The sequence below is a fragment of the Phoxinus phoxinus genome (assembly GCF_949152265.1).
Source record: "Phoxinus phoxinus genome assembly, chromosome: 21".
In the NCBI taxonomy this organism is placed as follows: Eukaryota; Metazoa; Chordata; class Actinopteri; order Cypriniformes; family Leuciscidae; genus Phoxinus; species Phoxinus phoxinus.
In genome coordinates this window covers 7699227-7715807 of record NC_136896.1, presented here as the reverse complement: position 1 = coordinate 7715807, position 16581 = coordinate 7699227, and the positions used below count along the sequence as shown (strand labels likewise).

Here is a 16581-nt window from a genome sequence, read left to right as displayed (position 1 = left end):
CGTGCTGCACAGGCAGCAGATGTGGTGTTAATTTGAGCTACTGAGATAAATAATTTACTATGACTTCTAGTTTTAAATGTGACACACTAATTAAACTAATAATTATAACTATCAAACATGGCAAAAATGTATTTATTTATTGAACGTTGCATTTTATAATATAATTGTTATTACATTTTACCAGAAAATTGTACCAGAAACTGAAACTACAGTATGCACCCGTTAAGTGTAGAAACTGTTTATTTTCTAAAATACCGGTAATTGGACAAGTTTTTTTATCTTTTGTATACAAATCAAATTTGGCAAAATGTAAATGCACTGTAGATCAGCAATACAACTTTATTTGTTCCTGATTAATAGCAAAAGTAGAATGATCAAAATAAATGAGACAATGTCTCACAACAATACAGTATGGAACAATTAATTATTGGTCTCTGAATCCTAGTCTAAATAAATCTCTAAACAATAAAGTGCTTAACAATTCGAAGACACATTCAAAGTCCTAAAAGAGTATCCCACAGATTATTTTTTAATAATCAATTGAATAAACAATAATAATAAAAAAGACAAGAAAGATTTAGGGCGTTGGAATGAGTCCTACACAACTAAAATGACCAAACGCAGCAACATCTGACAACAAAATCAACAAAAGTAGTCCAGATCTTTTCACATATTATTCATTTGGTGCGACTCATTGAGAAGAACATTTCAATGTTTGAACTCCACTGCGAGCCTCCAGATGTCTGCCGCTTTAGCAAAAGTAATTTCATCTGGAAGACTTTCTAGACCAGGAACAGATGAGACGTTCTTCTCCTCCAAATGCAATACCATGGTGGAGCTGATGCTGTGGTGGAACACAGAAAGAGAAATTAGGAAGGGTGTTCAGTGGTGTGGTTTAGGATCAACAGTTAGCTTTGGATTCTATTGTTCTCAACACGCGCATTCCTATTCTCTCCGACCAGCTGCCTGCTCAGTAGGTGACCAGAACAGGGCATACTGACAGATGGGAGCCTGGAGGGGTCAAAGTGTGCCTCTCTTGGGTCTAAAAGCGCACAGGTCTCCAGGGAATGACTAGGTCTAAGGAGGTCTGCATTGTTGTGATTGAAAGTGCTCATTCTGGGTAAAACTTAAAAGACCCTTATGTCACTTTGTGTTGTAGGACTTGCTCTAGTTTTTTTTGCTCTAAGTGTATTTGCTTGGGATGCCAGAACATTACTTGACTTTTTATTTTGACAATAATTACCCTGAACAATGACATTAAGGTGTAAGTGATTTGGAATTGGATTGATGTTTTCAATTACAAGCCATATATCAAAATGTTCCAGTGTCATCCAGTTTGAAAATGAATTACTATTCAGATATTCAAAATACTTGACTGGCATTTTGCAGTATATTTTTGTATAATGTTTGTTGTATAACTTGTGGTTTCAAACAAATCACTTTTCCTTTCAGTGTCATAAGACCCCTTTGCTTTGTCCTAGGGTCCTGATAAGTCTGTAAAAAGGTTTATAATGAATGGCTGACTATAGTTATCCCTTATGAAATGTACATTTAAAAAGTCTGCTAATCAAATGCCTATAGCATTATGTGAAAACTGGTAAGGCCATTTTTGTGAGCAGTTTGCCTTTTGTAGCCAGTTTGCCTCATTAAACCCCACTCTCACAAATGGTGAGCAGTCCAGAAGGCTAAAATGCAGGGGAAATAAAAAGGTAAAAGATCAGTTCTTACCCCCAGTGCGGAGCGAAGCCGTCTTCCACAGTGCTGTTGGTCCCGAGCTGAAGGATCTCATGTAATTCCAAAGTGAAAATGTCAATATCTGTGAGCCCAAGGAAAACCTTCACCTGCTTTCTTTCCTCTGACTTCAGATTATCTCTGAATTCTTCGGACAACTGCTGGAATGGATCCTGTAAAATTGTAAAATATTTAAATGAGAAAAACCGTACACCGGATCAATAAAGATGAAAACATCATTAGTATGTTCTGGAATGAAGCGTGGAAAAAATGCCTTTAATCAATATTGTCTAGCTATTCAGAAGAGTATGGGTTCAAAGTCTTTGAACTGTTGTGTGTGGCACACGCTCTCTTATTAAAGCTTGGCACACTCGGACCAACACTTTCCCTTGGATTTACAACCCTCTTTTGTCCACTCTCTCTGTTGTTTAGGGTCAATCGGAGGAGGTCAACAGAGGTTACTAGTAATGGGGTCAGTTTAGTGACAGGCTAAATAGCTAAGCAGAAGGGGTGGTGTTATTAGATGCCTGTACAAAGAATGCACTGTGAAAACATTCATTTTAACAGAAAACATTTATCCATATACTACCATTCAAATTTGGGGGTTTTTCTTTATGTTTTTGAAAGAAGACTATTATGCTGAAAAAGGCTGCATCTAATATTCAGGGAAACAGTAATTCTGAAATAATATTAACTGTTTTCTTTTTTAATATATTTTAAAATTGACTTTATTCCTGAGAATATTATTACTCCGTTATTCAGTGTCAGACAGTTTTCAGAAATCATCTAATATACTGATTTGCTGCTCAAGAAACATTTTTGATTATTATCGGTTGTGCAGCTTAAGAACATTTTTGTAGAGACAGTGATGCATTTTTGTCAGGATTCTTTGATAAACAAAGTAAAAAAGAACAGCATTTCTTTGAATTTTTGAAAACAAAGACATTTTGCAACGTTATAAATGCCTTTACTGTCGATTTTGCTCCATTTAATGCATCCTTGCTGAATAAAACTATCCATTTCATTTAAAAAATCGTACCTTGTCCAAACTTTTAAACAGCAGTGTATTTTATACTAAGGCACCGGCTATTTGCACTAAGTGTTAATGCACTTATTTGCATTAAGTGTAAATATTTGTTAGATGCTATTTATACAGTACTAAGTGCAAATAGCAGAAATGGCAGAGACTATTTGCACCTCATTGTATTGTAGTATATTATAAAACAACATGTAATAATAACATATTCAGAGCATATTATCATATTTATTAAAATAATAAATGGATGCTGCTTTATTGGGACATTACTTGTATAGTACTTGACATTATCTTCCCTACACCTACTTCTAACCCTACCCATTTAACACTTCATTCCCACTATCAAATACCCCCCGTTATAGGCACTTTATTTCCATATTTTCGTCATTTTCATTTAAAACAAATGCTACTCTGAGCTGATACAAACCTTGATCGCTCATTTTAAAATGTCACTGATTCTGATTTATTTTGTAATATTGGCTTTTTGGCTAATTTTTATGTTTTTAATGTCTGGCTCAATCAGATTAATGGTTAGTGTAACAAGACAGACTTTTTGCACTATAAACACTCCGTTTATACTAAATACTATTTTTTGAGAGCTATACTGAGGTAATTTTATTATGGTCAAAATCTGTGTTAATGCAGGCTTAGTGTAGGGAGGTCAGAAGAAAACAAATGCTACAGTATAAATGTAAAAAAACTACTATGTGATAGCTATGTGTCTTAATGACATACAGTACTAACTGTCTCAAAACAAACTTCCTGTATGTTCCACATCACAGCCAGGCTGAATGTCAAATTACCTGTCCTTTCCTCATCATCTGTTCACTTTTCCAGCAAGTAAGGAGCTGCCAGGTAGCTGTGCACTGACTGAGCCGGTTCTCTTTTAAAGCCTGAAACCAAGAAGCGTGGGTTCGAATTACAGAAGCACACAGGTGATAGGCACTGAGAGTAGTGGTGAAATACCTGCTTGGTTAAATGTCCTTGAATATACATGCCTCACCCCATCTATGTTACTTGAGATGTGTTGGTCCATTTTCAAAGAGTCTGTCAGATAGGACAGCAGCATGGCCTGTGGGTCTCCTCCAGTTTTACCTAGGAAACGCAGTCCAATCTCCACGGCATACACGGCATCACACACATCAGTGAATGAACGTAACATTGATCTCATGGAGCTGAGCAGAGAGCCCTTTAGAGGTTCCTGTCAATCAAATGGGTAGAATAAGGAATGCTTTCATTTAAAGAAATATTCAAGTGGACTTTCAATTAAATACAAATGTATTCATAAATAATTATATTATATTTCTATGTTAAATCACCATTAACCAGAGGCATTTTGTCTACTGTTTTTGATCAAATTAATGAAGTGCACAGAGACTGAAGAACATTACCTGAGGTATTTTGGCTCTGACCTCATTGAGGACTTCTATAAAATTCTGATGGTGTCTTCTCAGATATTTATCAGTGTCCTGCAATACATTTTTTATTATGAAGTCTTAAGTAACCAATGAATCAGGTCATATATTGAACACCAGTATGATAACAAGGTTTAAAATGAGTGGACTCACTGTTTGAATGCGTGGCTTGCTTGCAAAAAATCGTCTGCTGAGTTCTCTCTCAATAGCCTGATGATCATAGGAGCTCATTGTCTGCTGACCCTTCTCTAGTGTGTAATGGCAGTTAGCTAACACCAGAGGGAGCAAGTCCCTCTCCGGGTGACACAGGGCAAGTTGGCTCTCGGACAGTGTCGCCAATGGAACTTTATAGTCACTGACACTGTAAGATAAAATACAACTAATTGACATGCATTAAGATGAGGGTGCTTCTCAAACGGAAGACATGATCCTAGTAAGGCTGCATATCTCGGCTGCCACGTCATCAAGCGTTGCTGAAGGCTATCTTAATTTGAAGGATCCTTGGAAGGCTGCCTTCATTTCATGTCCTTCATTCAGCTCATTTTGAAGGATGCATCAAGTATATCCTTCGCATCCTTATACCACCCACAATCCTTTACACACATTCCAATTCATAAAAAGAACTGATGGAAAATGAGTCGGCACTGAGCTTGTCTGAGTTCAGAGATGAAGGTATACATGTGGGACGTAGCCATGTGCATTTACTAGACGTTTCATTCTAGCATTTAATGGTAAGGAGGGCTCTAGCTTACATGTCTCTGAAGGACTGGACTAAGAAGGACAACCCTCACTAGGATGCAGCCTTCTGTTTGAGAAGCACTCTCAGACTTATAAACATGTAAACTTATACTCTTTGATTAAAATGGTCACAACTAATACAGGTTAGAATGTGCTTATACTCTTACATAATACACTAAATTGATCAAAAGTGACAGTAAAAAAGTTTCATTTTCAAGACATTTTCGCAAATTTAGAAATCCTGTCCTGAAAATCCTGAAATAATTGGTTTAATGTACTGAAAAACAGGACATGTCCGGCAGAAGAGGATGTATGGTTTTGTCACTCTATGTAATGGCTCCTGAAATTCAGCTTTGCCATCACAGGAACAAATGACATTTTAAAATATATTAAAATAATAATAAAAAAACAGTCATTTTAATTCAATAAATGCAGCCTTAATGAGCATAAAATACTTCTTTAAAAAACATTTATTTAAAAAATTTTACCAACCCCAAATTTTTGAACAGTACTATACATTCATTCTCAAATACACACCTGTCTTCCTGGTGACAGAGTTTTCTTGCTTCTCGCACAAGACTGTTGTGGGTCTCAGACAGAAGATCTATGATTGCGTGGAGACATGAGCCTGGTCCGCGACGACTCAGGGACAGAAACTGCCCGGAGCTTTCCTTAGTTAGGTCTTTTTCACAAAGTGCGTGATCCAAACCCACTGAATCTAAAATAATAAAACAATTCAGCAGGTTAGCCAAATTATTGTGTTTTCTATGTAGGGATGCAGAAAATATTGAAAACATTCTATACATTATAATGTTGTGCTGTTATAATTATGTCTAAATTCATTTGTAGCATTTAAATGTTTAAGCATTTATGTGTTTTAAATTTATAACCTCTCTAGGGGCTTACCGTTATTGGATATTTCCATTCTGAGTTGGTTCCACACCTTCATGAAGATCTCTACTCTTTCCGACAATAATTTCTTCTGGTGGCCTATATTCAGTAACACAAATTAGAGTACAGTAATGTTTATATATACAAAAGCTTCTAAATTCAATCAACTATTGAGTATAAGCATGACCGACCAGCAGGGATACTGTGCAGCAGTGAAGCGATGGTGTCGGTTTGGGTCTCAGAGCCTGAAGGAAGCACTTTCATTAGATCAGACAACAGGGCAGCAAGAGCCGGCAAATGGATCAGCTGTCGTATGCAGTGCACCTGATAAACACAAACACACACATGTGCATAGATGTTTGGGAACATGCTTAAAGACAACATGAAACCATGTATGCAACTTCCGTAATGTGACGCAAGGACCTGGATAATTATATGTCTTTGGTTAACAAACCTTATTGACATAAAGCTTAAGCAGGGCTGCCTGACTCTGGTCTATATCCTGCGATAAGCTTTCCACCGTTAGGACAGGTGAGGGGCTCCAGAAGGCAGACTGGTGGGTGGGGCAGTTAGTGGGGAGATTAAGGATTTGTTTAGGGTTTCCCCTCAGTATCTTCATCAGGGGGCTGTTAGAAAGTTGGGTATCAGCTACAATTTGCTCCTGTGCACGGCCCAACATTCTGTTCATATCCTGAAAACAGAGACAAAGGTTGACAGAAGCAAATACATGCGGTTATATGACTAAATATGTATACTTTTTCAATTGTTTAGGAGTTAATCTGGGTTTTTCAAAGACTTAAAGTTGAATGTATCCCCTTGATATTTATCAGTCTCTCAAGACTTACCTGTAAAACAGGACTGATGACTGTTTTACACACTGTACTCTCCCACTGCTCTCTGGACGTCCGTGAAGAAAGATCCACGCCAGCACCTGATGTAGAGGGGGAAAATATCAAACATAGGTTCTCTGACTGCACACATTTTTTTTTCCAGTGCTGTTGCTGTCAATTACAACTAAAACTACTAAAAATAGTTTTCTGTTATAGAAGTAAAGCTGAAATAAAACTTACACAAAAATTTGAAATGTTGCTGTGGCAACTAACTGAAATAAATAAGCTTAATTTGAAATAAAAAAAGGACTAAACCAAAAATAAAAATGAAAGCTGTACATACATGTACATATAAAAACATTTTTTTAAAGCACATAAAAATAAAAATTACAATAAAAAAATAAAAGCAAAGCAAAAATATTAATAAATAGGGTAACACTTCACAATAAGGTATCTTATTTCACTTCACATAAGTTAACTACTTTAGTTTACGTGAACTAAGAATGAACAATACTTCTACAGCATTAATCTTAATGTTATTTTTAACATTTACTATTACATTATTAAAATCAAATGTTGTATGTGTTAACATTAATTAATGCATTGTGAACTAACATGAACAAACAATTAACTGTATTTTTATTAACTAGCATTAACAAAGATGTAACAAATGTATTGCTCATTGTTAGTTCATGTTAGTCAATACATTAACTAATGTTAACAAATGAGACCTTGTTGTAAAGTGTTACCATTAGTATTATAATAGTAAATAAATAATACTAAAATAACATTCTTTGTTACTACTGTTAGTAAAATGCATGCAGCACTGTCAAAACTTCAAGAAGGTTTAACTTTAGTCAAGATTCATATGGATACCTGAGGTGGTCTGCAGAGACCTGTTGAAGATCAGATGAATTATAATGGCAGAGTCGTCCATGTTAAGATTCAAAGTATTCCCAAGAACCTCAATGTCCTTCTCAAGATGTTGCCAAAGGAATTCTTCGACATCATTAACAGTTGGTTTGATCATATTTCTGATGCCCTGTGAAGAACCAAGGCCTTTAGAAAACAGTGCTTTGATTCTCTAATGCTATATGGCCCACTAACTGACTTTAAGTAGTTGGCATTATTTAGATAAGGTTTCCAAAAACCAAGGGAGTTAGCATGCAAAACAACATCTAATAAGTCAAAATTTACTCATTTACACATATTGCCATTAGAGTTCCTTTCAATCTTTTTACCTGATGGTGATGAATGGCCCCTTGTAACATGGCCAGGTGAAGACATAGACGAAGGACACATGTCTGTGCTAGAGTGAGATTCCTGTTTGGGGCTTCAGACCGGTTTTTAGCCTGCCCCAGTATATGTCCAGGTTTTGTCTGGTCTGTGATTCTACTGACTGGAGTAAAACCTTCCACTGGGTTATGATGCTGGCCCCCTATACGCACTCCACAACTGGGACAATTTGACAATTCCATTGGTCTACCACACTAAACAAGTGGAGATAATTAAACAATCATAATCATTTCCCAGACCATAGCATCAAATCATTCAAATGAAAATGAACTCAAATACTTCTCACATTTCCCACAATGCATGCATGGCCATTAGAACAATCTATAAGGTAAGAATAAAAAACAAATTATTTTAGTTAGGTGGCATTTAAAGAAGTATTGTTATTATTTTCATTTCATTATTTATTATATTGTCTTCGTGGACAAGTCACACTCACAGTACATTTTTCCCTCTTTGAGCCACTGCTGGGCCTCACTGGTATGGTCGTCAGGCATTGTGGGTAGAAAGACTTCCTGAGGATTAGTAGAGAAGCATGGCAATTTAATGATCATATCCTGATCAATTAAAAAAACTAAATATGTACTATTTATTAAGTAGTGGTCCTTACTGTCATGTGCTGTGGTTGAGAGGCGATTTTAAAGAGGGGATTGAGCAGTCTGGTTCCACTGTAAAACACTGCGCTCGCATGTACTAGGAGCTCCAGTACAGGACGACGCTGAGCAGGTACACCTGCACTCAGACTCAGGTTAGATCCTGGACCTCCAATCTTATTGGATAAGAGAGCAGTGCAGAGCTCTCTGGCATGTCCTGAGATGTTCTCTCTAATAATGTCCTCCAAGAGCTTGATCTCCTGTTCACAGAGAGGAAAATTTAGTCTGCCAGAAGTGTTTTTCTTTTTTTTTCTTTTTTTTTCTCATAAAGTAAATGCATTCATGCTCAAACATGTTACTATGACAGGTTGGATACATTTAAAACATCAGAATGATAAATATGTGAAACTGTTATCAACTCCAATTGATATCTGGGTTAATAAAATCATAAAACCTAACCAACACTTACCTGTGCTTGAGGATATATAGCTCTTTCAGTTGACATGAAGCGACAGGTGACCTGCCTGAACACAGCTAGAGTCAGCAGGATCTTTTTCAGTGGGCCAGGATCACCCATTGTCTGAGAAAAAATAATAAAACAAATAATAATAATAATGATATATATATATATATATATATATATATATATATATATATATATATAAACTGTTTACACTTTTTTTTTTTTTTACTTTCTATTCATCAAAGAATCCTAAAAAATGCATCACAATTTCCATAAAAATATTAAGCAGCACAACAGTTTTCAACATTGACAATAATAAGACTTGTTAGTTGAGTATCAAATCAGCATATTATAATTATTTATGAAGAATCATGTGACATTGAAGACTGGAGTAATGATGCTGAAAATTCAGCTTTGCCTTCATAAAAATAAATAACATTTTTAAATACAATAAAATAGAAAACCTTTTAAATGGCAATAATATATCACAATATTAATGTATTTCTGATCAAATATAGTACATGCAGCCTTGGTAAGCATTAGACATTTGTTAAACCTTACTTCAAACTTTTAAACAGTAGTGTAACATTATACAGTGCATCAACAAACAACTTGGCACTCTCAAACATAAAAAAGACAAAGTCTTATTTTGTAATTGGTTTGCTCACACAATAATGTTTGTGTGTGTGTGTGTATTGTTTATTTAAAACAGATGTAGACACTGACCAGTAGAGCATCTTTTAGTCCATTTGTTGTGCCTTCCTGCAGTGCTTCTCCCACTCCATCTCTAAGAATGTGGTATGACTGACCAAAACACAAAAACCGATCAACCTCTGCAGGAATCAACCTCTGTAAAAGAGAAAATAACAATTATAACAGACCAGCTACAATTTTTCCAAACGTAATTTTATTATATAACTGTATAATACTGTAAACACCCTAAAAGCAACACAATTTTGAGTGTCCATACATGAAGGCGTAGTATCTCCGCAGGAAATATCCATTCATAATCAGTCCTGTTGATCAGTGCTTGCAGACAGTCCATGCCAGCCTGCCTGTTGAGTGCTCGAAGCAGGTAAACTCTGTACCAGTCGTTGTCACAGTATTCACACACAGCCTTCACCTGCTCCAAAAGCTTTATCTCCACTTCATCAAAATGATCTGAAAGACACCAAACATATGGATTGCACACAGTTTTGCAAATGTTATCTACTGTTATTCATTAAAGCATTGCAATATAACTGCCATGAATCAGTCAGACCAGAAGACTCTCCTACCGGTTCTTTGGCTGACAGCTCTAGACAGGATACGGGCAGCAGAGTCCAGACACATTCTGAGGCGAGCCATAGACAGCAGAAACTCAGCTGGGTCATTCTGTCTGGAAGGTGTCTGTTTACGAGCCAGTCGGCTAAGGAAGCTTGAGTTGTCCTTCAGATGTCTATGATCTCCATTTAATTCAGAACAAAACAGGGAATCCTGAATAAACATAATTCTGCTTTTAGAGAGACATATGCAGACTTTAGATAATAATTTATGTGGCTGAAATCAGAATACAGCCATTGGTGATTATACTACATGAAAGAAAAACGAGTTTTTAGTGCATTGTTGGGCATTTGATGGGCATCATAAGGCAATGATAGGTGGTTGCTTACTGGCCGAAAAACAAAAGAGTCCACCCTGAGATTTTTCTTCCATTTGGTTACCCACCAGACAAAAATCGTAAGTATGTTTACATTTAATGAATCATTCATGTCCATGGTACAAAATGGATTAAGCACCAAAGTTTAGTACTCGAGCAATAGTAAAAGCGATACTTGCCTAAGCAAGCGCCATTATTGAGTAAACACAAGACAAAAGGGTGAGATTATGACACACCTGGAAACAGTTAACAAAGAGTCGATAGAGTTCAGTTATGTCCTCCTGGTCCAGAAGCTTGTTCTCCAGGTCTTCTAAGTACCTTTGAATATGTTTCTTCACCTGTTTGAAACTGAGGAGATCATCTTATTTAATACTGCTCTTAATAAGAATGATTCTCAAGATAACTTTGAACAGAACAACTCACTATATACTGCATACTTAAAGACATACACAAAAGGTCACATATGCCTGGTGTGTTAAAGTGTATGTATGTGTTGTCAGTATTGCAACACCTGTATTGCAGAAGGAGTTTAGGCAGCACAGAGCGCACCACAGGACTCTGGTCAACACATTCCAAAAATGGGGTGAGCTCTCTGGTCTTATAAACATCTCCTGTAATGTTAGACATGTAAACATAAACATTAAAAGGATAACATATTCTAATTCATATTATAGAATAAATCATTCTTTCTAGATCTTTGTAATGATTTGGTTGACCTGTTTCACAAAACTCAATCATCCGTTCATAGCAGTTCTCACGTTGTTAGCATATTGGAGTGGGAAATGATTATGTTTTAACCTTTGGCCGGTTTTTCCACATAAAGCTATTGTATGATTTCAAAAGACTTGGAATACAGAACATCGCATGGACAGCTTTTATGATATTTGAATGCTAAATGTATATCCTTTTGGAAGCTTTAAAGCTCCAGTCCTTATTCATTGTACAGACATTTAATTTTGAGATGGAACATTTGACAAGGAAATTCACCCACCTTGTGCCAAGATGAGGAGAGAGAAAAGCAGTTCCACCAGGTCCTCTGTGGGGCCTTGATCGACAGCCAGACAGAAGCGAGAAACCACCTCCAGGAAAAATGTGTTACAGCATTTTCTTATCTCTCTATGCTGCTTCAGGGCTAAGCTGTAACAGACAAAAATCTGACTTTACAGACTACTGTATATATCAGAGGTTACCAAGAACAAGGAATTAACCTCACTTTATGGTTGTGGAGACAATGGGCCGGTAATTATTCGATAGAGGTGCCCTGCACTTGGGACAGTACTTTGCGTCTTCTCTCTCCGTGGATCTCCTCAGACAGGACAGACAAAACACATGCTCACAAGGAAGAGAAGTGGGCTCTGACAGATCTGACAGACACACAGAGCACTTCAAACCATATCTGTGAAGAAAGAGTATACAGAAATAAACAAAGGTTATAAATCATTCAGTAATGCTTAGTCAAGTAAAATGCAGATTTAAAATAAATAATATTTTAAATATATTCAAATAAAATAGTGTTACATAGTTTCAAATAAAATCAAACATATCATCTAAAATTATACAGCTCAAAGAAATTAAAGTGTACCGCAGTTCTCTGATGATGGACTCATCGTGGTAATCATTGAGTATGCGGATGATTTTCTTAAGATTGTCGGTGCTCCTCAAATCAGGAGACCCTTCCATTAGCTGTGAGAAAGGAAATATAAGCAGCAGATATCCTAAGCACTTTTAGGGTTCGAAACTCAAATTTGTCACTTTGATTTAGCATCTATCCTGGGAAAATTAGCTATAAGCACTCAAATTTTACTACAGCAAAAATGGCTTCAATGTCTCGTACAAACGTAATAAAGAGAGCAGACAATAAGCCTAGACTCACCCCATGCAACTGACTGCAGTGTTTCAGAGTCAGTGCTTTTATCCGCTCATCTCCTTCTTTCATTTTGATGACCACCTTTTCAATGAAAGCAGCCACTAGCAGCAACCCCTGCCACACTGATCTAAGGAAATAAAAAATATATTTTTTTATGTAAGATATGATTTGAATAAGAAATCATGATATATATGTGGCATATATGACATGATATTTTTACAAATCTTTATTAGTATAAATGTGGCGAGCAGGACGAGTGAACGTGGCGTGATTGATAATGAGCAACACGTGCGCGGCGCACCGGTCTCGTATCTCTCACGGAGGAGCGGAACCATAAAGGAGGAGCGACAACAGTGAAGATCGAGACCGGTGCATCGTGCAGGTGTCACTCATTATCAATCACGCCACCTGCCTCGCGCCGTTGTCCCACGGCCCTCGGCCTCGTCCTGCTCGCCACGATAAAGTTTTTATATTATCCTATTTTTTAATTCTGGAACATTCTTTATAGCTCACTTTATAGTGTCCAGTTGTTTGAGACAGCCAGGGCTGCAGAGGGCGCTGTAGTCTTGACTAAGCACTCTCTCTAAACATGGCTGAAGTTTCTCAACTCCTTGCAAGAAGGTCTGGCATTCAATTAGTGATGTTACGGGTTGGAGCTTTGTTTCTTCAACACAGATACCAACAGCTAGAATGTCTTCACACTGTAATTAAACACTCTCATAAGTCATCTCATTAGTTTAAATGTAGTAGTTTAACTGCACACTGAAGGTTATTTTGCTACATAGCAGTAGTTCATGCCAAGTTAAAAAGTTCAAAATTCATGCTCCTGCTCCTCACCATTTCAGGGCTTTCTCTTTTTGATCTTTCTCGTTGGATGATGTGAACCAGCTGAGGGTTGAGCTGAAGGGTATGTAATAATGTGTCCATGCGTGGGGCGTAGATTTGGGCTGCTGCAAGGATCCATGATGGAGAGAGCTCAGGAGTTACTGACATCTCCATTTGCAGAGCAAACACACAACCCAGCACTGCAGTACGATAGACCTGCAAAAAAAAAAAACATACACACACCCAAACACGCCCCCACATTAAACCGAGAGTGGTGTGAAAACAAATTTGTTGCCATACAGACAAAACATTTGTATCTCACCCAAAGCTCTTCCTCAGAGCGGACTTTGAATGACAGAAGAACATGATCAGTCAAGTAGCGCCGACCCAAATGAACTTTCTCTCCCTCTGAGAGTTTCTGAATATAGCTGCCCAGTCCACTGTCTGATACAGCACTAACAAACTGTAGAATCCTTGCTTCGCTGTCTTTCTCAGTACCTGAGAGAAAATAAAAAAGCATTAAGTATTAAGTTTTGCATGACTTTGCATTCCAAAGATAAAGGTGTTTTAAGTACAAGTGTATGTGTTATCTGGTTAGCTTACAGGCCATCTTTAGCCAAACACAAAGCAAGATAACTCACCTCGCACAAACTCTGATTCCTCCCACAAACTCTGGCAGTATGCTTTTATCCGCCAGCTAAAAGGAGCAGCACAGCGTTGTTCCACTTCTCCAACAAACAGCTGACACTGCACATTAATCTCCTGTTCTGGAGTGCTAAAAGTCGAAAAATCCACCTCATCAGTTAAAGTCCGATATTTAATACCAATTGAATGCCGAATTTAATGATAAGCAGGTTTCATGCATTAAAGATACCTTGCATTTTGTAAGAGAGTTAGGTCAAGGAGCTGTTGATCTTCAAAGATATCCAGCCAGAACTGAGACAGACCCTCACTGAGCCCTTCTCCATTCAGTAGGTACAAGTTGCAGTCTCTGTCTAACACTTCTAACACTTGGGCCAACACTGGGGTCAAAACACCCTGTAGACAGCGCCACAAAGTGTGCCTGAACACAAACACAGAAATGTTTTGCTAGCTAATTGTTAGTTACTGTATCTCTAATCTATGGCTGATCATTCAGTGGAATAAACTTTAATTATCTTATGTTTTGATTGCTTGTATAACAGACACGCAGAGTCACAATAGCCTTTTGTAGGGATGAAGCTTGAGATTATTTTAAAGGCATTTTTGCTTTGTGAAATGCTAGATATGCAAAGCTTCCAAATCATAATTCTACAGTCATTTCTTAACAGTTCAAAGTAGTTACCATTATTTTCTCCGCACAAGTTTTTTAACTGTCTGAGATTTTTATCTACCCCCTTTTGATTGATATGATATACAGTAATTGGTCCTGAGCATCGGCTGTTTTTGACCATCTGGGATATATAGATGATAGATAGATTGTTAATGCTAGTTGCATTATAGTACTGCAGTACCGAAGTGTTCCACCTTCCTGCAGAGCTTTATGGTTCTTTGCCACTTTATAACCCCAGTCTTCTGGTTTATGAACCAGCTGCTCCTTCTGCATCAGTGCAAACACCAGCCTCCTTAGCAACACTTTCTGGAACCGTACTGTAAATATATATAAACAAATATTTGTAACTTAAGCTAATCATTTCTGACAGTTTCTAGTTTCATTAGGACTTATAGACAAACTGACCTCCTATCCGCCCAGGGTCACATCCAAGAAGGCCAAGCAATATGTTCATGCGATCCATACTCCTAGATTTTTTGCCTATATCTCTCAGCAATGAAGCAGCTTTCTGGGTGCAGGCTCTTATTAGGGACACACTGTGTAGATGCACTGAATCTCCCTGACAACAAATTAATTATGTTTTAGTCAGAAGGTATGCAATTTCTCCCATATGGCACATATGACATGTATGTTTAAACTTATCTGTTGCAAGCTTAAAGCATTTTACCCTCTCACTTTCTGGTCCACTTGTGTCCATTTCTTCTGATTGCTTGACATCTGTAAAAGAATACTGTTTTTCTTGCATCTTGTAAAAGGTTTTCAGATTTTTATAAATAAAATATTAGTGGTGCTTGCTTGGGCAAAGCTTGCCACAATGATACTGTCGTGGGTGGTTTCCAGGGTGTTGCTTTTTGAGTAATAATTCATGTTTGTTGAGTTTAATATTAAGTGTTAGGTGATTGTTTAAAAAAATATTGTTGCCCTAACCAGCACCACTAATAAATCTGAAAAATATTTTACTCATTCCTCCAATTTTAGCAATTAGTGGATGTACAAATTGCAGGCAGCATTTGGTCCTTACATACCTGACTGGATAGTCTGAGAGATGAGTTTACTTATAGGTATTCCACAAAAAGCCTTAAGATTTAAGCTCATGTCATCAGAATCTCTGAGGTCATCAATATGAGCAGACAGCCAAACTCCTTTAGTAGAAAAGATAAAGATCTTGTTATTTGACAATAATATCTAAACACGTTTCACCTACCAAAATAGTTCCACTTACCTCCTTGAAAGCCAATGTACTTGTTGCCACTTGTTGTACATTGCTCCCCAATTCGGGAGAGCTTTGTTATGAACACAGTATAGACATTGCATTCATCCGACTTTAAGGACAAGATTTCATTCATGGTACAGTACCTGAGGTAAGAAGATGATATGTGATAAAATATGACTGACTCCTGTACAGAGTGTTACTAAACTGAAATCTGATGCAAGTATACTGTAAAATGTGAGTAACGTAATCCACGTTTTTCTAAAAGTCTTTCTCAGAGATTTCATTGTTTTTTAGCTACCAACATCAAAAGACTCACTTCGCTGAAGCAATAAGTTCATTTTTGCACAATGACTCTTCCATGTCCATCTGAACCAAGAGAATGTGTAGAGACAGCCCAGATTCCTTTAGGAATGACCTGTGGAAAAAGAGATAACGTACAAGAAATTGTTGACCATTTGTTACTAAATTGAAAGGTACTGAATTAATTAAATATATAATAAAATAGTATCAAATTAACCGGATCTTGCTGCAAAAAGAAACTTCTGTGTCAAATTGGTGTAAAGAGAGAAGGAGAAGCCGCTCGGTGGACAAACCCAAGGCCGGAGCAAGATTTCTCACATCAGCTCCAGTGAGAAGATTAGAGAATGTGGTTACCTAACAGAAAACATGAGCATTGACAAGTCTCTTAAAAGTCTTAGGAAAAGTGCATCTATTGTCTGTCATCTGTAAAACATT

General features: G+C 37.1%; 1 protein-coding gene across 1 annotated transcript in view; it reads right to left on the bottom strand.

Moving 5' to 3' along the window:
* Positions 1-116: 116 nt before the first annotated feature.
* The window catches only part of rnf213b (ring finger protein 213b), a 31157-nt gene continuing 14692 nt past the window's right edge, over positions 117-16581 (bottom strand). Inside the window, exons 26-63 of the mRNA XM_079594520.1 lie at positions 16364-16500; positions 16163-16261; positions 15856-15989; positions 15659-15775; positions 15301-15350; positions 15039-15192; positions 14815-14950; positions 14196-14384; positions 13963-14096; positions 13644-13819; positions 13334-13537; positions 13010-13197; positions 12503-12623; positions 12212-12312; positions 11843-12025; positions 11621-11766; positions 11141-11240; positions 10866-10977; positions 10268-10466; positions 9961-10151; positions 9717-9839; positions 8997-9107; positions 8545-8787; positions 8374-8449; positions 8224-8258; positions 7883-8131; positions 7518-7683; positions 6657-6742; positions 6266-6502; positions 6003-6135; positions 5827-5910; positions 5458-5638; positions 4336-4543; positions 4159-4236; positions 3771-3968; positions 3571-3660; positions 1729-1904; positions 117-844 (exon numbers count right to left, since the gene is read on the bottom strand). Of these exons, the coding sequence (XP_079450646.1) occupies positions 709-844; positions 1729-1904; positions 3571-3660; positions 3771-3968; positions 4159-4236; positions 4336-4543; positions 5458-5638; positions 5827-5910; positions 6003-6135; positions 6266-6502; positions 6657-6742; positions 7518-7683; positions 7883-8131; positions 8224-8258; positions 8374-8449; positions 8545-8787; positions 8997-9107; positions 9717-9839; positions 9961-10151; positions 10268-10466; positions 10866-10977; positions 11141-11240; positions 11621-11766; positions 11843-12025; positions 12212-12312; positions 12503-12623; positions 13010-13197; positions 13334-13537; positions 13644-13819; positions 13963-14096; positions 14196-14384; positions 14815-14950; positions 15039-15192; positions 15301-15350; positions 15659-15775; positions 15856-15989; positions 16163-16261; positions 16364-16500 (5481 nt within the window). The 3' untranslated portion in view covers positions 117-708. The remainder of the gene's footprint in view (positions 845-1728; positions 1905-3570; positions 3661-3770; positions 3969-4158; positions 4237-4335; positions 4544-5457; positions 5639-5826; positions 5911-6002; positions 6136-6265; positions 6503-6656; positions 6743-7517; positions 7684-7882; positions 8132-8223; positions 8259-8373; positions 8450-8544; positions 8788-8996; positions 9108-9716; positions 9840-9960; positions 10152-10267; positions 10467-10865; positions 10978-11140; positions 11241-11620; positions 11767-11842; positions 12026-12211; positions 12313-12502; positions 12624-13009; positions 13198-13333; positions 13538-13643; positions 13820-13962; positions 14097-14195; positions 14385-14814; positions 14951-15038; positions 15193-15300; positions 15351-15658; positions 15776-15855; positions 15990-16162; positions 16262-16363; positions 16501-16581) is intronic.